This window comes from Buteo buteo, chromosome 4 (assembly GCF_964188355.1).
Source record: "Buteo buteo chromosome 4, bButBut1.hap1.1, whole genome shotgun sequence".
In the NCBI taxonomy this organism is placed as follows: Eukaryota; Metazoa; Chordata; class Aves; order Accipitriformes; family Accipitridae; genus Buteo; species Buteo buteo.
The window spans coordinates 65,905,578-65,926,278 of NC_134174.1; the positions used below are offsets into that span (position 1 = coordinate 65,905,578).

The 20,701-nt window shown below is 51.1% G+C and overlaps 2 protein-coding genes across 3 annotated transcripts in view; one reads left to right on the forward strand and one right to left on the reverse strand.

The window, feature by feature from the left end:
* Positions 1-7,998, forward strand: part of LHPP (phospholysine phosphohistidine inorganic pyrophosphate phosphatase) — a 91,943-nt gene extending 83,945 nt beyond the window's left edge. For both annotated transcript variants that reach the window (XR_012650187.1, XM_075026582.1), the window contains one exon: positions 4,347-7,998. Coding sequence is in view for 1 of the 2 variants with exons in the window: in XM_075026582.1 (XP_074882683.1) it covers positions 4,347-4,437 (91 nt within the window). In the remaining variant the exon portion in view is untranslated. The remainder of the gene's footprint in view (positions 1-4,346) is intronic.
* Positions 7,999-8,648: 650 nt separating this feature from the next.
* Positions 8,649-20,701, reverse strand: part of FAM53B (family with sequence similarity 53 member B) — a 51,258-nt gene continuing 39,205 nt past the window's right edge. The window contains exon 5 of the mRNA XM_075026581.1: positions 8,649-11,478. Coding sequence (XP_074882682.1) covers positions 11,149-11,478 — 330 coding nt within the window. The 3' untranslated portion in view covers positions 8,649-11,148. The remainder of the gene's footprint in view (positions 11,479-20,701) is intronic.

Genomic DNA, 20,701 nt, shown 5'->3' on the forward strand with positions numbered 1-20,701 from the left:
GTCTCAGACTGAAGCATTGATCTGAACTAACCAGTTTAGTATGGGCGGAGGATCTGGCTCAGAACACATGGGGCTATAGATAGCTGCTCAGCTTCTGCGGCACTGACAGTGATAAATGGTCCCTGGGAGAGGAGGATGTTTAGTCATCTCCTGAGGATGATTTGATGGACGTGAGTAACTACCAAGTCTCAAGACCTCTGTCTGTGTTGCATCGTGCTAAAGATACTTCATATCTTTAATGTGTTACAAAGTACAGATCATTTTGGATGACTTTTTCATTTGAAGAATATATTTTCCTAACATTGCGCTGTGTGCAGAAGGGCAGGCGCAGATCACGTGTCCCTGTAGGGACCAAGAAGGACCACCCTGGATTTCAGAGGGTCCCTGTGCTAAGCCACTTCTTTCCCTGACTACTTCATATACCAGCAAGGTGGCCATGGAGAGGCGATGCAGAAATGAAGTGCCACATTTCACAGCTGTCATGGCCAACTTGGGCTGGAAAATGTTCCTTGTGTACGCATCCGGGCTGTGGTGCTCAGACCCTCCAAGGAGTCCTGCTTTACCAAAGAGAGTGTTTCCCAAGGCTGTGGTTGATTTTTCACAAGTGAGTTTGTGCACTGGCCAAGACTGCTGACAGCTCAATATTCAGCTACAGAATATAATTTTCTGTCATTTTGATTTATGTTCTTCTCTGTAACCAGCGTCCCATGTGAAAAAAAAATCGGAAGGAGTTTATCTTAAAGTTAGCTCAATGCAAGTTTATTCTTCAACTGACCTAGCAAATTAAAGATATTTTTAGATTTTTTTTATTTATTTCTGGAACATGAAAGAGAAAAGTTCTAAAAAGTAACCTCCACTGTCAGTTTTGTGACCTGCTGCTGTGACGTCTGCCATCGTGCAATGCAAAAAGGGTCATTGTGACTGGAAGAGGAGCCAAGCTGAAACCATGAGAGCAAGATCTGCTCTTGGCTGAAGTTTCCACCTGCACCTGGTGGTCCTGTCCAGGGAGGCTCTGACGCACCAGAGCAACCCCCAGGACGTCGGGGCTGAGCTCCAGAGCAGTGCTCCACTGAAGGGTATCTTAAAACTCTCAGGAACTGGGGGTTTCTCCTGGGAAACAGCCCCAATGCCCCAGGGGAGAGGCTGGCTTAGAGCCACGGTCTCCGCTCCCTTCGGACGGCAGAAGAAGGGCTCATCCTCCAGCATCTTGGGTTTGCCCGGAGGTTTTTATGGCAGAGCTCTCTTTTCTGCCTCACTTCTGGCACCCAGACTCGGGCTCCTGAATTGTTCTGCTACATTTGGAGCGTTGCTTCTTGGCATTAGCGTTGGGGGATTATTGCTTGCAGTTTCCTTTCGACAGATGCTTAAAAGAGCAGTACTGAGCTAGAGAGGGGAAAAAAAGCCATCGCTTGGCTATTTGTGTGCAGTTGTGTGAGCTACAAAGCGTTCTGCGAGACAAAGGAGGAGGCCACATGAAACAGCTCTTGGGGTGGCACTGACAGGAGGAAAAGCTCCTTGGCATGGCCGTAGGAGAAGGCAAGAGAGCAGGGAAGTGTGTTTTATTCCAGTTCTCTGCTTTCCTACAGAGTTCAGACAATTTTATTTATTGCATTTCCCCCCGCCACTTAGCAGCGATGAGCGTATAGGTAATCTAAGACATATGACATGCCTTAAAAGTATAACTCCAAAATATGCCACGGGCTGAAATGAAGTACACTTTCCAGCCCGGGGGTAGGGATGGCCGGCGTGGGGACGGCGCGGTGTCCCCGGTCCGGTCCCCACCACGGCAGAGAAGTGGGGTCCTGGCTGGAGCCGGGCCAGGCAAGGGAGGCACCTGCTGAACCGCTGGGCTCTGCTGCACCCCGTCTGCTTTCAGGGGACACATCTGCTGCGTAAGGGCTGCGTATTCCTCCCTTTTTTTTCTTCTGGATAACACCAGTGAAGTATTATTAAAACTATCGGAACCCTAGCGTTGTGAGCGAGGCTGGCTGCAGCATCGGTAGCAGAAGGGTATTTTAGGGTTCCCGGCTGTAAGCCTGTAGGGTATCAGACTGCAAAGCAGAAGAGAAATAATCGGGCTCGGATGAATAATAGGGGTTAGCAGATAAAAAAATGAAGCCCACGTCCACCCCAGCGGTCCTGTGGGGTGGGGGGGGGCGGTTGGGCAACGCGCAGGGGTGAACTCGTAACTCCCCAGGAGCTAAGGGGGGTTTTAACCTCACTGGAGCCAGGAGTTGGTGGCTGGCCAGCCTGTGTGTTGTCTTCACACGTTATTTGGGCAAATGGGTAAAAATACCTCATTTCCTAATTTGCTTTACTGCAGTATATATATATCTATACAGCCACCCCTTCTGCAGCACACATTTAGTGTATACAGGGCATTTTCTTCATGACTGGCATTTAGCAGCTGAGTTACAGGTGGATTTCTGTATAGTCAGCACAGATATCAATCACAAAATTCTTTTAATAGATCAGAGTGCTGTGTAATTGAAAATTTCTTGTAGAAGCGTTTGTTTCAAGGAGTTCTTAAACTTTTCTCCTAACATATAAGCTAGGAAAGAAACATTATTCAGGGTGTAGACTAGGAAGAAGTTTTGTTCATTACTTTTTAAAAATCTGCACTCAAATTAAGGGTTATTGCCAAGAAATTAGTATTTTATCACATCCTCCCAAAGGTATTTCTGTATTCATAAAAGCTACTTGGTTAAATCAGGGGGTGAGCAATAATCGCCACCTAAGGGGTGGATACATACTGGATTTTTACTTGCTTTATATTTGAAGATTCTTCTCCATTGTGTATTATAACTTGCTCTGCCTTCAGCAATCGAAATTCTTCTTCAGTTGAGGAAAACCTAAAAACCATCATAATTACTGTTCTTATTGCACCCTAGCCCTGTAATGAGATAGAACTTGGATAATTAAATAAAAAGACCCATGGAATAACCTTCCACCTTTTAAATAAGATGCTTTTATGACAGCCAGCACCAACGTAGAGTCCATTTCATGGAGCCATTGTCCTTGTGCCAGGCACAGCTTTGCAGGTGACACAAGGAAAGCTGAATATCAGTGTCTTATCTTTCCTTGTTGCATACTGTACCTTTGCAGCAAGTAAGATCTCAAGCAGCGTGAGCTCCTGAAAGAGGCCGTGCCTTTGCAAGGAGCTTGTGTGCTCAGACGTGAAGATCATGGCTGAAAAATGAACAGAAAGGAAAAAGCCCTGGGGAGCTTCAGTGCTAGAACTGAAGAAATAAGTTGGTACTTGTGCAGACAAGTGCTCACCAAATTCTGCACATCATAAATAATAATAATAATAGTAATAATAATGATCTCTCTGCCTCCCATGCATCCGATGGGAAATGCATCTTCCCCACTGAGAAATCGGTCTGTGCTAAATAAAGGTTTGCCCTTTACAGGGAGCGAGAGAGATGGGAGGAGGACATTAGGGCTCTCATCTCTTTCCCAAAGGAAAGCCATTAAGCGTATAAAATACATATGTTTTCTCTTCAGCAGCTGTTGGGTTTCTCAGCCTAAGAGCCATAACAGGACCACGAGGTCTGGAAAATTTCTGCCTCCCACATCTGCCCCCCCCCAGCAATGCTGCTGAATCAGTAAAATAGGATTGTGCATCTGTGCCTCGTTAGGCCAGTACTTCTAATTAAATTATTGGCAAAAAATGGCTTCAAGCCGCTCTGCTTTGGGGTGGTGACTTGCAGTGGAGGGTGAGTCTGACCCTTTTCATGGTAGCGTCTGAAACCCCCACTGTTAGATTTACAAGACGATTGTCATCCTGCAAAATTAAACCCTGACAGAGCCCTCCCATTTGCTGAAGCTATGTACAGACCTTTCATGTCTCTGGGTCAGAAGTGAGTTCTTTTCTTTACCTATTTCTAGAGAAAAACTATGGGAGAATAATTATTTGAAGTTTAGTAGGATCCTAGGCTTGCAGCAAAGTGTCCTCCCGGCGATCCCTGTCTGATACTGCTATTGCCTGAACGAAGAAGTGCCATGTAAAATGCAGCGCATTAATTTGGATTAGTTAGTTAACCGTGTAGATTGTCTTTCATACAAGGCTTTGTGAAGTTTTGCCCAGCCCAGCTGCACAAGGACATGGGATCTACTGTTGCATGCAGGAAAGACGTGGGTGTGGGGGAGGTAGGGAGAGAAGGGGGAAAAGGGGAAAAAAGAACAGAAGAGGGAGGAATGTGAAGGCCAGGCTCTCCTGAGGGTGCTCCATCTGGGGCCACCTGGGCACTGCCGTGGGCGCAGCAGCAGCAGGACCACCAGGGACATGGGACCTGGTCGGGAACCTGTCCGTGCTCAGCCATGCCCTTCTGTCTACTTTGCAGGCCTTGCGACGAAAACCACCCCCACGTGAAGCCCGATGCGTACGTGAACAACCTCGCCGAAGCGGTTGACATCATCCTCCAGCAGCTGTAAAACCGACGGTGCCGTGGGCGATCGGAAGGAACGGGGACGAGGCCTCGCACGCAGCCCCTCCGCGAAGCCGCTTCGTCCTCTCCCACCTCCATCCAACGTTAACGGACCCAGACCCAGCCTTGCCCAGGGTGGTCAACGCCTGCGTTTTCCTAAATAATTCACGTAACGGTACTAAAACGATCTACTGACCTCATCAAAGGGAACACTGAACCTGCTGTCCTCCAGCACGTCTTGAGTGTCTTCCCCTTGGTGCCGTGCCCATGCCAGTGCAGGCAAAATCAGCTCTCCCAAAAGCGCCAGCCTCTTCCCCGGCTGGGGCTGAGCCTTGTCTGCCCGAGGGGAGCCCTGAGGGTGGTGGGTGAGGAGCCTCTGTCTCCTCCGGGCGATGCTCGGGGGGCTGTACCCCCCTTTTAACTCTTCGCTCACGCCAGGGACCCAGCCTGGAGGTGCCCGGGTGGGAAACGGGGGACCCAGCACCCCTTCATGAACAGGCTTTTCTGTTTAACTTGCCCATACTGTGCCTTTTGGGGTGCCTGTGATGGGATGGGGCATGTCCTTGAGGAGCGATGGAGGCCACCAAGCCCTGGAGCGCGCCGGCCCAGCCCCATTCTGCAGGGTCCTGTGTGTGCCTCTCGCTATGGGTGGCACAAAACCCTGGGGAGGGGGACAGCCCCTGCACCCTTGGCAAGCTGGTAACTGTTTTCTGCCACAATTAGCCCCTGTCCGGCACTGCCTCGGGTTAGGGCTCGGGAATCCACTAACGCTGTGACACATTACAGAATAACCGCGCTGTCCTGTCGGGAATAAACCTCGTCCTGTGGATCTGGCCCATTTATTTTTGTGTTCAGTCACATCAGCGCTGGCAGGGATGCTTAGAGGATCCGCAATGCTTTTCCCTGGCTGGAATAAGCTGGCGAGGGCCATGGGACCGACCGGCTTTTCCTTCTCTCCATTGCAGGTCTCGCAGGCAGACATGGCTGTGGAGGGTAACGTGGGTTTCCTACCCTTCCCCATTAAAATCCCTGCCGTGAAAGCCAGCACGGGCAGCTCGGCTCCAGCCAATGCTGGCCCTCCTGGCTTTAAGTTTCCAGTCCCAGCTGGGAACCAGTCTCAGTAAAGCACCAGCTCCATCAGTCCTCCTGCCACAACTATAAATTCTGCTTTATAAATACTACATGGAAATGTTCAGCTGCTTTCTTTCCTTCTCACTAGTCATTGCTAAACTTTCCTCCCATTTTCCTGGGTACCAAAACCACACAGGTATACATTACTGCCTGATGGCTGTAGCCACCTGAATGGGGTGAACCCAGTTTGCTCACTGAACATCCCCCGGGACTGATCCTGCGCCAGAGCCAGCACCACTTACCTGCTGAGCACCCGCCGCATCAGTTTGGCCCCAGCTCAGCCCCATCCTGCTGCCAGGGAGTGCTCAGCATGTGCAGGGCTGCCAAGTGATGCTCCATGGAACGGGGACGGACACGAGATTTGTCTTTTTTTTTTTCTAATCAGAATAAGCATTGCTAAAATGAGCTTCACCCTTCTGCTGGGTGTTGCGGCACTCCAGCAGAACCCCAGAGTTTTTAGTTTCTCACTCACCCAACAGTTTTGCAGCGCAGGTATTGCAGCATGCATGGTAACACCTGGCTATGCTGCACGCAGCAAGAGCACGGCAGGGATAGGAGCTGGAACCAGGGAGCAGAATTAGAGATTGGGAGTTGCTCCATCACATCCTCTGCCCCGCTTCACCGATGCTTGCCAGCATTTGCAAGGGTCACCCTTTTATAGGCAAAAATCCCCTTTTAACCAGCACGTCAGCAGCTCTGCAGCCCCTTGGGTTTTGGGCAAGACTTTGTGCTTTAGACTGTAGTGGAACAAGACTGTTTGGGCTTTAACCTGCTTCAGACTTCCCACGGGACCGTGGGAAGGTATGCAATTATCTATGTGTGATATATATTTATATACGCATATGCTCAGGCAGCGTGCTCTGGCCACTGTCTGCATTCAGCTGCTGCTTTCTGCATTTGCAAGCGGGAAGTGAACGGTAATTCCAGCTACATTTCCAGCAGTTCCAACAGCTGAGGATGACCCCGGTCACTGAAGGACACCAAAATGATGCTCCGTGTCCTGGAGCAGCCTGCGAATATTGGAAATCCTTGTTTTTCAGAATTACCAGCTGGCCGCTGAGCTGCAAGGCACCCCTTGGGGACAGCAGGGGAAAGTGGGCTAGAAATTAAATTATAATAAAATAAACCACATCTGGGAAAATGACCTTAGTGCAATTTTTTGGTCTGTTTTTGTATCTTTTTATCCTCTGGGTAGCGTTCAGCCAAAGTGTACAGCACTGTGTGCATCCGTGCACATGCGAAGGATGCCGCAAACCCTGGTCGAACGTCAGGGCTGTGACGGCTCACAGAGAATTTTTTTATCCTATAATTCTTCCTTTTTGTTCTAGTATACTAAGCCTATCACTTCAATCTGATTAAGTTTAGGCAGATAAACATCCTGCCATCTGTCATGAAACTTTTTAAACTGTTTGCTCGCTCAAGGAAACGCAGCCGTTTTCCTTTCTGGTTTACAAAGGCTGTAGGGAGGTATCGCCCTGTTTCGCCAAGATTTTATTTAACAGCCACTGTGTGCCCTTGCCCTGCTGTGGGCTCTTGCCTTGCTTGAGTTTAGATTTTATTTTAAGGGGTGGGGCATTACGTCTGTCCTTAAACACGAAGCATAAGGTGTTACTTGGCACTTAAATGTTGATTTGCATTTCGCTGTTACCTCTTCGGCTGCGTTACAGCTAAATAACAGCCAGCGTCAGGCTGGGGGGGCCATGGGAGACGTCCCCCTGCCTCGGGGAGGGGGTGCATCACGTCTGCCTGCACGTGAACATCACAAAATTCCCGTTTTCCAGGCACAACCCAAGGCTGAGACACCCTTACTGTTTCTAACACGGCCACCCCAATGGAGGGTCCCAGCCAGGGGCTTTCCCAACCCACACCCATTTTTGGGACCCCTCCTACTTCCCCAGCACCCATGGAGATGCAGCCAGACCCCTTCCAAGAAAGGAGAGGGATGTGGGGGCTCCCGCACCCAGTTCTGTCCCATCAAACTCCAACCGGTCCCACAACCCGACTGTTCCTTACGCCCCCGAGGGGCACGGGGTGTCCCCAGCGCCTTCGACCCCCGCAGCAGCGCCCGGCCCCGGGGACAGGACAGAGAGGCGAGACGCCGGCCGGGGGTTATTGAACCAGGAAGCTTTATTTACACAGTAAAAGTAACAAGCAATTTCCTGAGACTGAGCTGCTCTAGTGCAATCAAGTCGTGGAGGGGGTACGAGTGGGCAGCCTCCTCGCCCGCCCGGGGAGAGGGCAGCCCCTCCGCGGGGACGCGCGCGTCCCGCTGCGCTTGTGCAATTACCAGCGAGACTTGGCTACTACAGGTCATAGCTTCAGAAGGCTTTTTTTTTTTTTTTATAATTCTTTTTTGTGGTGGTTTTTTTTTTTTTTTTTGGCCATCCTCTTCTTTTGATTTCTTGAACATCAAACCCATAAACGCTGTAAAGCACTGCTACAATCCTATAACATCCTACGTAAGTCTGTTAGCCTGTTCAGCCAGGAGCTTTTAAACAATGCACTTGAAACACAACTTTATTGGCCAAATAGGCTATGCTATAACGTGGAAAAATTACAATCTATTTTACAAATACTTCTTTTTGTTTGGTTTTTTTTTTTAATGTAATCTTTCATAGAACAGGCTCAACGAGCTGCATCTGCAAACACACAGCAAACTCCCCGTGCACGTGCTAAGACTTTTCCTATTAAATTCTGGTTTTTTTCAGGTTGATGAACCCTTATTGCTGCTGACACAGCTTGCTGTCATCCTGAAACGGCTGCTGGCCAGACTGGGTCACGCCTTGGACAAGCAACCGAGTCTCTTCACGATAATAAGCCTGTTTTAGCTACCTAGCAAGGAATAGCATCCCTTGTCTGCATATTACTTTAATATCACATTCTGACAGCCGGCAGGAATTTGCCGGGGGGGTTACCAAAGCGTCTGTAATAGGTGAAATCCTTTACAAACCAAGAGCAGGACCCCCGGGGGGATGCCCTGCTCTCCCGCTGCGGGCGTAGGGTACAGATCTCCTGATGCCGGGGAGCAACGCCACTTCTGACTTTACAATCAACAGGATGTCCCCTGAATCTGAGGCACATACTATATTATATTTAATATTTTTAATTACTTTATTTATATATATATTTATATATATATAAATCCACAAATGTTTTACCTCTACAGAGAGAGAGAAAAAAAAAAAAAATTTAAAGAGTAAGGCTTTCTTAAACTGAGAAGAAGTACATGAAATCATACAAACCCAACAACAAAATACCCAACAGAACACCACCGTGGCCTCAAAACCGTCGCTAACTGTAGTCTGTGCCTACGCTAACGTGCCCAGTGTAAGGCCACGACTCATTGGAGAAGCGTCTTTAGTAAGGCAAACGGGTTGTGCTGTATGTAAACTGAATGCTACGGCTACGTCGAGTACAGCTGGGTAGTGGTCCACTGGTCACCTTCCTACCGGGGAGGGGTTAGCATGGCACCGGTAGCAGCCCTTGGAAAGAAAACAGAAGCCCTTCGGAATTACAGCCCCGGTGATGCGCATGCGAGAGCCCACCCGGAGCTCTGCGGCAGCAGCCGGACATGGATTTGGGTGAATTTGCCCTTTTTTTCGGTCAGTGGAGAGTCGGCAGCTGAGGAGGTGCCCGTGGCCAGCGGGGGAACGCGTCAGTGATGGGGGGGATCGAGCTTCGGGAAGACTCAAAGCCGAGAACCGCGCTGTGGCTGTGCCGCTGCGGGGACACGGACCGGAGGGGGGGGACAGCAGCTTGGGGCAACGCTGGCGCGGCCGGACCCTCCCCAAATGTCTGCGACAGGCAGCGCCTTCCACTACAGGAGGGCTAAAAATGAAGCCAGGTTGTATTTTCTTTTAAACGATGCATCGAGCGACGCTTCAAAAGAACGGGAGGGTTCCCCGGAATGAAAAGACATCCCCGTTATCCCTTCCCTAAATATTTGGGGCTGGCCCTGCCTGCCGTGAACCCGGCCTGGAGGGAGAGGACGTGGGCACTGCAGCGAGCAAAGCCTCTGCGGTGCCAGGACAGGGATAAAGCTATATAATGGCTGATGGGTTCCGCTGTGATGGGAGACGCCACACGCGTCCCGAACCACCGCAGAAAAAAAGTGCACTAACATAACCAGAAATGATGAATAAAACCTGCACCAGTGGCTCTCGGCCCCTTCTGAGTTATCGACTCCTAAAGCTTTGCCAACAGGGGTGCCAAACCCTGCTAAAAGTATCATGCCTTCAATTGCTGTTGGTATCAAGGACTTTTTTTTTTTTCCTTTCTCGCTTTTACAGAGCTCGGGAAGTAAACCCTGAGCTTGAGGGAACCTGCAGAAGATGCTGGAAGCCACTCGTACAGCTTTCCTAGAGCTTTAAACAAACAAACAAACCAAAACAAAAAAATGGGCGAAAAAAAAATATGTCCTTCTAAACCTGTTAGCAAGTGGACAGCTTATTTTTACTAAAGAGAATTCATATCGTACAAACGTAATGGTCACCACTTTATCTGTGCTTAAAAAAGGCACAGGAAGAGGAAAAAGCTTTCAGTGCTGCTACCTGGATTTTCAGCCTTTTGCCAGCTGACTTTTTGTCAAGTAACCCCGCGGCGTGCCTCGGGCGCACAGCCCCTTCACAGTAAGACAGAGCCAAAAAAAAAAGAGGGTGGCAGCCGTGCCTCGGGTAGCAAAGCGGGCACAGCTGCTGGAAAATGGGTAAACAGCCCAGCCCTGCTCAAAACTGGGTGTTGGGAACCCAAGCGAGGGTGGCACCGAGCCTGATCGGGGCTTTTTCCCCGATGGGTTTGAGGGGACTGGGAAGGAAAAAAAAATAGGGAAGAAAGGCTTTTGAGCATCCTCGGGCAGCGCCCGCCAAGCGCTGCTGCGGATGCCACCGGCATTGGAGCTGTGTGAGCCAGGGGTCCCTTTAATTCCTTATTAGGAAAAGGAAAATTAAAGAAAAAAAAAAAAAAGGAAGTAAAAATCCAGCTCTTACCGTTATTAAATTTAAGCAAAACACTTCACTTTTGTGATTTCCCTCTCACGGCACTGCCAGGGACGTGGGGGGTGCCGGGGCTGCGCGGGATGCGGCAGGAGAAGAGGAGCCGCAGCCGCCCCTGCAGCCACCGGCCGGTGCTCGGTTTGCAAATCTCAATATTCTGGTTTTCCCCCACTTTTTCCAGTCCCATGGGTGGTGGTTTCTCCTTGTGCATCCCTTTCCGAACAAGCGCAGGTGGGACCCGGGGGAGCGTGGCCAGCCCCATCAGCTCCAACCCTACGTTGGCAAAAGCCGTTTACTCGCTAAACGCGAGTTTTTGGCGATCCCTGTGCCTGGTTTCCCCAGTCGGGCAGGCGGTTTCCTCCGACTAGCTGATCTCTGACTACAGTAGTTACAAAGAATTTCAAGATTTACACACGCACGCACACAAATTGCTCTAAATACCTGATGAAATTTTGGCAAAGCTGCTTCGTCCCCTCCAGCTGGCAGGAGGAGAGCGGTGGCAGGACCCCGCAAACCCGGCCGCCGGCAGCGGGGAGCCCTCCGCGGCTCCGCCGGCAGCCCCCCGACCCCGGGGGCGAGCGGACCCCGCTCCCTCCTCAGTTGTTTTCTATCTGCTCGATATCTATCTCGCCATCCAGCTGGAAGAGGCTCTCGGCGCCCGTCCCACCGCTCCGCCACGCCGCCCCGTCTTCCTCCTTCCCGCCGCCCTCCTCCTCCTCCTCGCAGGAGAGGTCGTCCCGGCTGGCCCGGCGCTCGTCGGCCCGCGAACGCGGCGGCTCCGGGACCGGGGTGCAGGCGGGGGTCCTGCCCGGCATCACCTCCGGGGAGCGGGGGGCCGCGGTCCATGGCTGGGGACCGGGGAGCCTCTGGGAGCCATCCTCGGCCGCGGCGCTAAGGCAGGTAAGGCTGTCGAAAGTCTGGCGGTTCTGCAAAGGCAAGGGGAAAGAGGCAGCTGAGACAGGCGTGGGGACGGGGACCGGGGGGAATCCTGAAGCTGCGCTGGGCTACAAGTTACATCGGATGAGCCGAGAGTCCCGCCGACCCCCAAACCTGCGACCCCCCCCCCGCCGTCCCAGCAGACAGCAAGCGGATCGGTAGAAACGCTCGGCTCGCAGCCGCCGGGTCCGCGGGAGCAAATCATCCCGACGTCCCCATCCATGGCAGGTCCTGCGCCAATCCTGCCCCTGCAAACGGTGGTGGCATCAACCCCCCACCCCGGTCTGGATCGGTCCCACCACCACCTCCACCCCCCGCGTCGCCCAGTCGCACGTGTAAGGCAGGACAGAGCTCTTCGCCGAAAGTAAATCAATGTTTCCAACAACTCCATTTATTCAACCAGCTAAGAGAAACTTCAGCCCCTTCTTTGAGCAGCCGGAGCTCGTGTACTGCTAAACCCGCCGCTGCGATGGCTCATGGCCATCCTCCCTTATTAAAGACCATGCAAGGTCACTTCTCCGTCCCTCCTCTCTCTAATGAAGAGGCTCCGTGGCTGGTTGCCTTGGCCAGAAACTTGATATAGTTTATGTGCTGTCACGTCTTCAAACTGGTTTCAAACTCCAACAGTTGCTCACAGGCGTTCAAACCCTCTGCAGCAGAACACGCACAAGCTCTCGGAGATGCCACCTGACCACAAATGTGCTTACCTGACAGGGCATGCCTTTTACCCAGGCTGTTTTTTAAAAAAAGCAAACTAAATCCTCATTAGCGAATGCCGATGGAAATAACATGGTCAATGGAAATAACAGAGCGTGTGCTCTGAGCAGGAGAAGACCGTGGGGTAGCTCAGCAGCTTGTGCAAGCTTCTCGCAAGAGCCAGCGCGCAAGCGAGCGTGCGATGGTGCGCTTGCTTCACAGACAGCTGGCCCGGCCACGTCCCACTCGATTGCCCTGAATCTGAATCCAAAAAATACCCAGGGGGAAGGCGGTCCCTTCATTAGCTGAAGATGCTCACCTGATCTACGGCCCCCAAATCCTCAGAAACCACGTCAATAAATAGGTATGAGCACACGAGCATCAGCGCTCCCCTCCTCCTTACGTTTGTTTGTAGGAGAAAAACTACACGCCAGGATAAGTTAAGGGTAGCTCGTATCTTGGTGGAAAAATGGATCGTATGGGATTCCCCAGATGCTTCTGGTTAAATCTGCAGATTCCGGCAGCTCTTCGGGAGTCTGGAGCAGCAAGAAGTTGGTAAGTCCAGATGAGGCGACCTCCAAGGAACAGTTTAGGAAAAAAGTGGGGTTTAGGCTGGAGGCAGCAAGCAGGGGTGTGTAGGAGGGTGTATTGTGTCTCCAACAATAAAGATCCTGGAGCACTGCTAAAAGATTTCTGAAAGCTGTAAAACCTCATCACCAGAACCCATTAATAAAGGTTAGACAAATGTTGTTAAACTAATATGGATGTTGGGTTGCCTGGGGATAGCAGGAGGGTGTAGGAGAGCTCTTTGGGTCTCTTGCAGTCGTTTATCCGGGGGAAGGCAAACCCTGGTGCTGTTTCCATCACACCTTCTCTCCAAGAGCCTGGGCCAGACTAAAGCCGGAAAAACCAGGAGAGCGTCGGTACCCAACAGAGCATCGGTCACACGGAGTGACAGGGCTGCTGCCTGAAGACACAGCCTTGCTCCGAACATCCCCACTGATGTTCCCGGGGAATTTATGCATATTTGTTTGAGGGTTTTTTTCTTTTAAATCCAGGGAAGCTGGGAGTAACTCCGCCAAAATAACTTACCCCAGGCTGTAAATGAAGAAAATATCACCCCTTTACATACCCCCTGAGGGATGCAGGTCAAAGCTCTACCTACTTCACAGGCCAATCATTTCTTAAGAAATCAAAGGTACTCGTGCTGAATTCGTACCCACTGACCACACGGTGCTGAGAGGCTTTGGGCGCTGCGCTAAATGATGCACCACAGTCAAACGAGTCGTTGCAGGAGATGACGCAGTGGCTGCTGTATCTCAAAGGAGAAATTCCTGCTGCCCAAGGAGGAGTTGCCCAACCTGGGGGGGCTACATTTCAACATGGCCTTCGGTCTCTGAAACCTTCCAAAAACCCACAAGCCCCAAGCCCACATGAAAAAAACCGGCATTTGTCCTTTAAAAATGCAACTGCACCCAGCGCCCACGTCATCCTTCTCGTATTTTTTAAATACGAGCCGTGCCTCTCCATGTGGTCTGCCTTCTAGGTGCTGAATGCGTAACAGCTTCAAGCAGAGATCTGCACATTGTGGTTAATGGACAACTTGTAATTACCACTGCGCTTGAAGAAGGCCTGAGGACATAGGAGAAATATTTTCTAAGTACTTAAAAAAATTTGCAAGCATATTTCCAACAGTGATTTAGGCACTTGAAAGCCTAAGTCTCCTGAAAGTCAACAGCCCTCTCAGAAGTGCAAATCCCTTCTACAAACAAAACTCTGGCACTTCTGAGAACGTTAATTTTTCTCCTTCTGCTAATTGAGCTCATCTTCTGGCTCCAGTGCTTCCCAGGCGCGGGCATGCCGGGCTGCTGCGGGTGGGCTAGAGCATCCTGCGAGGATGGAAGATGCTCTACAGCGCTTCAAAGAAGGAGACGGGTGATGCCTGTAATGATGAATGAAGGAGAATGCAACCCGGAGAGCGACTAAACCGGTCCACAGCACACTCTTCCCATCCAAACAAAAAGTGTTTCCGAGCTTGAACACATCTCTGAGAAAGAGCCATGAAGGTACTTGACTTTCAGGGAAATTTTGCATTTTATTGGACTTTGGCAAGATAATCAAGCCAATAGCCTTATTTTCCCTGCTCAAATCCACCCATGCTGCAACCCAACATTTTCCACGTAGAGCCTTGAGTCATTCCAGGCAATATTTTTACCTTCCCTGCAAGAGAATGGAAAAACCCTTCCGACGGTCCTGTTGCTTCCAGTCACTCGCGGAGGAAGGCCACATGCAGGTGCTGAGCAGAATTACTCCCTCTGATGCAGGTTTCCCACCACTCGGCTTGGAAAAAGCTTTCACCGGCTGCTGCAAAATCCCACGCCTCACCTTCCCGGCGGGGGGAATGGCCGCTGCACAGCCAGAGTCGGCTCTGCGGGGATGAACTTTTTGGGAATGGGTCGCCCCAAGATGGTGATAACCGAGCCAGCATCGCCTGCGCTGGCCGCGGAGCAGCGGTGGATCAGCCACCACCGTCAATGTAGCGTCTGTTCTCAGCCCGTCAGGAGGTTTTTTTACTCATTTTTTATTTATTGGGTGAATTTAGCGCGTGCTGAAGTGCTGAGCTGGCAAAACTGGCTAGTCAAGTCCTCTATTGATATCGGCCAAAGAGCGGTTTTGGTGGCACAATGCGGCGCTTGTTCCCCATGGCCAGGCAGCCCTGGGCCCCCCCCGAGCTTCTGCACACCCTTGTCCTTCAGCCCCAGACCGAAAGGGGTGTCACGCATCGCAGACGCTGTTGGTCTCAAGGAAACCACGGGAATCCAGACACCCTCCCAGATCTGGTGGCTTTTGGGAGATGCTTCTGGCCATCCTGACTTCACCCAGCCAGCATCTGTAATGTACCTTCCACCCAAAGTACCTTTACTCACAACCACAATAACCCATTTCTGACCATGTGAGGTGCTGGTTTTTCTTCCCCCAACTCTCCCCGAAGCTGCAGCAATCTGGCATGCTGGGCAATCCCCCGGGGAGAGGAAGAAAATGAGACGTTGCTAAAGCGAGCACCTAAAAAAATCATCTAAAAATACAAATAAGAAACCCTTGGCCACTTGGAATGAGCTGCAGGGCTGCCAGCCGACCTTCAGAGCAAAGCCCTTCTTGCGTGGTGGTGACCAAGCTCGGGCTACATCTCCTTCCCACACCGTGCGGGCACCAATGCTAAAAGCCAGGAAGGCTGCAAGAGCTGACTCACCCCCCACATCCACCCTTTTCCGCAGGTTTTTATTCCCCTTGAGTGTGTGTCCCCGTGGGGGACAAGGGCTGGAGCTAGCAGCCCCACCAGCAAGCAAGCTGGAGAAATCCCGCGGCAACATTTCTTCGTGTAACTCTTCCCCTCGTAAAATATCCAGCTGCGAGCTTTTCCCCGAAACACGTCCCTGCAAACACGGTGGATCTGCTAGAATAAATATTAGCAGGACCGTGATCCCCGCGGTGATCACGGCTTTTGCGCAAACACTTTTTTTTTTTCTTTTTTTTTTTTTTCCCCCACCCTGCCAGGTGATTGCCGCAATTTTCCTGGGGAAGGTGTAACGCTACAAGCTGTCAGCACCGCCGGCCCTACCTACCAAGCTGTCATCACCTCCCGTTAGCACACTGGGCTACAGTTGCTTCATAAAGCTGAAAATAACCCGGTGCCAGAAGGAAAGGGGGAAGCGGGCGGCGAGCAGCGCTGCTCCGTGCGGGGACAATGTACCTCTGCCAGCCCTCCCCATCCAGCACCGATCAGCAAAAAGTCACCTCCGCTGGCGGTTTCTCTGCCCGCCTCGGGTTTAAATCACTTTCCGAGGCAAACATTTCCTATAAACCACCTTCAACCCGGGTCGTGATCTGCCGCTTTGGTCGTTTGCATCTACGGCAAAGTCCTACGTGGCATCGGTGTCATGCAAAGCGCTCATCCGTGCTGCCGAGATGCTCGAGACTGGAAAATGGGTTTCCTTTGGTTTTAAAGCTCTGCAGAACTTCTTTATAGCAGCTGCTGTTATTCGGGCCAGGCACACACACACACATCACTCGGGTTCAATACTCTCCACTGCTTTTAAGGCACCCACAATCTTCTCCGACTCCATCCCCAGGCTGGCGTTCCCCGAAGCTGACCTCCCGGTGAGTGGGAAGGGGAGGAAGAGGGATGGGGAGGGAGCTGCTCGGTCCTGAGGCTAGAAAAACCAACCTCGCCTCTTTAGAACCACGAGGAGCATCTCGGGAGCTTTGCCAACCGGCACGGGCTGCAGCGCCGGCCACGCGCGTTCCCGGCTCGGCGGATACCCCGGACGGGTCTCACCTCGCTCGCTGCTGTTTGGTCTCCCCAAAAAACGGGAGACGCGGCTGTCTCGCCCCGAGCAGCACGCGGCTCAGCAGCACCGGCTTCCAAGATCAACATTGCCATCGGGCGGGGGGGAGAGGCCACGGGTCTTACACCGACCCTGTCCTCCCGCAGAAAGAGCCTCTGAGCGATGAATGAAGTGTCGGGAAAGAAATGACTGAAATACCTGAGGAAGGAAAACACAGGAGGCAGTTATGGGGTATACGAGATGCAAACAGAGCTCGTGTGCCTGGTGCAGAGCCGGAGCTGGGTTATATGCAGTGTTGCCACGTCAGGGAGCTCAAACTCATCCGCTATTATTATTTTTTTTATTTTTTTTTTTAATTTTATCTATGGGGGCATTGAGTAATTTTCAGGCACCCTTTGTCAGGCTGACGTGCAGCAGAGCGTGCCCGCAGCAGCATCCCCTGTACGGAGGGGACGGCTCCCCGCGCTGCTCCCGGCGGGTACCACGATGCTGCCCTTCTTTTCAGGGTCTGCCTTCCCGGCTCTTCCCTTCTCATCCGCTAATGAGGAATAATATTTACATAGCCCCAACCCTAATTTTGCAATAACGGGCACCAGTGCTTAGACGGTGCATTGAAAGCCTACAGCTTTAGCAGATAATTTTGCTTTTATTCTGTTTGGTGTGAAAAACAGCTTTCACGAGCAGGGTCAGAAATATCTATTATCCTACCAAGTTGTTTCACACCACAGTACTAAACAAACAAACCAACAAAAAGCAAGAAGGAGGCTTTAAGTCATTAGTATTAACACTGCTTTTGGAGCCTGTAGAGTTAATTTGGTTTTACTCACAGTTTTGCTCTTGTCTTTGGAGTTCTGTATCTGCCCCAGCGACAGTGAGGATGTTAGTGAGTTTCCACAAGTGCAAAAGAAAAAGCTGTTACACGACCCACCGACGGGAATCCCTCTGGTGCTCCAGAGCCCCAGGGAGATGCTGGAGAGACGAATCCCAGAAATCACGAGAAGCACATCCCTGCACGGGATGAGAGCAGCGATGCTCCTGGGACTCAACCGTCCCACCCGTGCGCAGCATCCCGCACACGGCGGCTCGATCCCAGCGCAGCCTCCTGGCCCGTTCCCATTCCCGACGATAATTGGAGGAAATCCTCATTTCCTGCCAAGAACAAATATTTTCCCTGACAGACACTGAACCCTTCGCTATGAGCTGGACAAATCCGTCTGCTCAGACAGGTCATTAGCAACCTCACGTGCGATTACTGTGTATTTATTTCTTTATTTCCAGGTTGCCCAGCCCTCCTGCACCAGCACCCTCCCCGGCTTCTCCTCTGCATCCCAAAAAGTTGCGACGGAGCATCCCTGGAGCATCGCAGGGCACGTGTCACGCCGACACGCTCGGCGCTGCTGAGAGCCTAGAGGAGACGGTGGCATCGGGGCCAGGCTGCTCTCCTGAAAATGCTATTGCAATGCCACGGATTTAAGTGGAGTCGTTCTGCCATGAGCAATGGTGAGCCTGAACCTGGCTCATCCCCAGAGCTGGCAGAACTTCAGGGTTTGGAGGGGCTCATCTTTGGGGAAATTCAGAGATGTCGGTATTTCAACTTGTCCCAAGTTAGGATGAAATGTCACTAATATGGAATATTTTATTTTTTTTTAAACCACATTATTTGAGAATCTCAGCCCTATTCCATCTTCATATTATTTGCATCATTTTCAGTACAGAAATAATATTTCTGTTATGCTATTGTGGTCCCACTTCATCCCCTAAATTCTAAAGCAACCCCTTACAGAAATTAAAACAGCGTACGAGCCCAGGGACCAGAGGGTTAAACAGCACGCGGTGGATCAGATGCGTGATTGGGGACACAATCAGATTTTGTGTGTGGTTGGGACAGACACTGCCAAGCTTTGTTTGTGTTTCCAGCCCTGTCCTCCCCTGCGAGCGTGAACAAGGGTGCAACACCCGAGCCCACATCCCCGGATCCCACGGGGGGATGGAGCTGGGAGCAGGGGATGGAGCCGGGAGCTGGGGATGGCAGGGCACGGTCCCTGGGTACCACGGGACCCTTCGGCATTCGGACCCCCCTCGCCTGGGCAAGAGATGCTGCCGGAGGAGCCCATCCATGTACACAAGTCCCGGCCCGTGCTGGAAAAGTGATTACATGGCAGAAAAGCCCACGTCCCTGGGCACGGCCGGTTTCTGCTTCCACGGCTGAATTTATTTTCAGCCCATTGTGTTTGGTGAGTCACAAATTTATAACTGGGGCAGATGGGACCGTTTCAACTGTAAAATCAAAACAATGGATGTCACTGCATTATACGTTATTGCTATTAAAAGCTCTGTCGGGTAACTAAAATAGAGCCTGCTACAATAAATCACCTCCTACAAGCGTCCTCTGACTATACCAAAGTACCTTGCCTGAAATGGTCACTCCAGAGCTGCACCAACAAATCAGCCTTTTATAGGGAGATGGATCTTTCTTGGCGTGCTACTTCTGGCAGCGATATGAGCCGGTACCTAAGAGCAAGGTTATATTGGTGTGGTGAGCACCCAAATTACATCCCACCCGAGCCAGCACGGTCTCAGGAGCCTATGGAGAGGGGTAGGTGAAAAAATGCATTGCCTTCATTTTTCATTTGGGAAACTAAGGCAGGGAAACTCTGCTTGAAGGACATTTGCAGGGGAGGCAGGAACGGAGATGACGCGTATGAGATCCATTCCAATGCCATTACTTCAGAATAATCCATTCCTCTTAACATACTGCCCTCTATGCATTAAAAGTACATGCACTTGGACCTGATCAAACTCTTAGACCAGGCCAGTCTACGATACCCAACAAAAGCTTTTATATTTAGCACAGCAAAGGGAAACACTGATACAAAACATCTCTGAAAGCAATGGAAATACTTCAGGGATGAAGTTCCTCACAGCATATGAGCATCCTCCCTGGCGTCGCAGGCCGGAGGACGTCAGCAAGATGGGCTTGCACCAGTGGGCAACGTCAACGAGTGCCACTTGGTCTGCCCTGCCTTGGGGACACCAGCCAAGATGAGGTCTGCTATACTTCCAACGAATACGGAGAATTGTTTGTCAAAGGAACAGGGAGGAAAAAAAACCCATTAACAGTTCAAGCCAGAAGTAAACATCATTAAGAACCTAATTTCCAAAACTGACTTGAATTTTTTTCAACTACTTGTGTTTTTAAATAAAAAAAAATACCGGGGCAATGAATAACAATGGCAGCATATGTAACAGTCTGACCAAAGTTAAAACCAGCTGGCCTTTGAGGTCCTCTATACCCTCCGAACCGAGTCATTTTCTTTTGATCCTGAACCGAAGGCTTTTTCCCACCAAGCCACAAATTGACCTTTGCAGGCTCTCATTCGTGTTTATTTAAAAAACACTGGGGCTTGGAAGCTGGAATCTGTCTCAGAAGTTACATCAATAGCAAACTATTTCCTGGGATATGTCTGGAATTTAAAACCTCCAGTTTTTCGCCTGTCACTACCTTTTGGCAATATTTGCCACCGGCTCGAGTGGGTGCTGACGGTGACCGAGATCAGTGTCACCCCTCCTGCCCCCAACAGCGAGCCTGAAAGCTGCCAAAATTTAAACAGAAAATCTTCTTGTGGAAATTTGGAGAATTTCACCCCTCAAGGAAAGAGCTGGGTGATTGGAGAGGAGAAGTCACTTCTCCCATCCTGCAGTTTAAAACTTCTCCCCAGTCAGAGTCAAGACCAGCCTGAAACACTTCCAAGCTGGTGGGCTGTTTACTTCAGCTTTGGGAGGGTACGGGCTCCTTCGTGCATGGATCCTCACGTAAACTGCCATTATCCCTTACTTTGGAGGGGACAACCAGGCAGGGGACAGCCTGGCTCCCAGCCATCAGGAGCATTACACACCCCACTCCTCTGGATCTCCAGCCCAGGCTGAAGCTGATTGTAATCCTGAAAAAACGCAAGAACCTCGCCTCCACGTTTCAGGAGGATGCTCTTGTGATTCCTGGTGCAGATGGCTCCATCCTGCAAAGGCACGTGCTCCTCGGAGGACAGTGAAGTCACCCCATGAAAGGCACTGTCTGTCTTACGGCAGCCAGCGAGCAACATGAATGGTCCCGTTGTAGCCGGCTCCAACATCTCAGCACTCTTCCCGTAACAGGCGTCTTTCAGGCACAAAG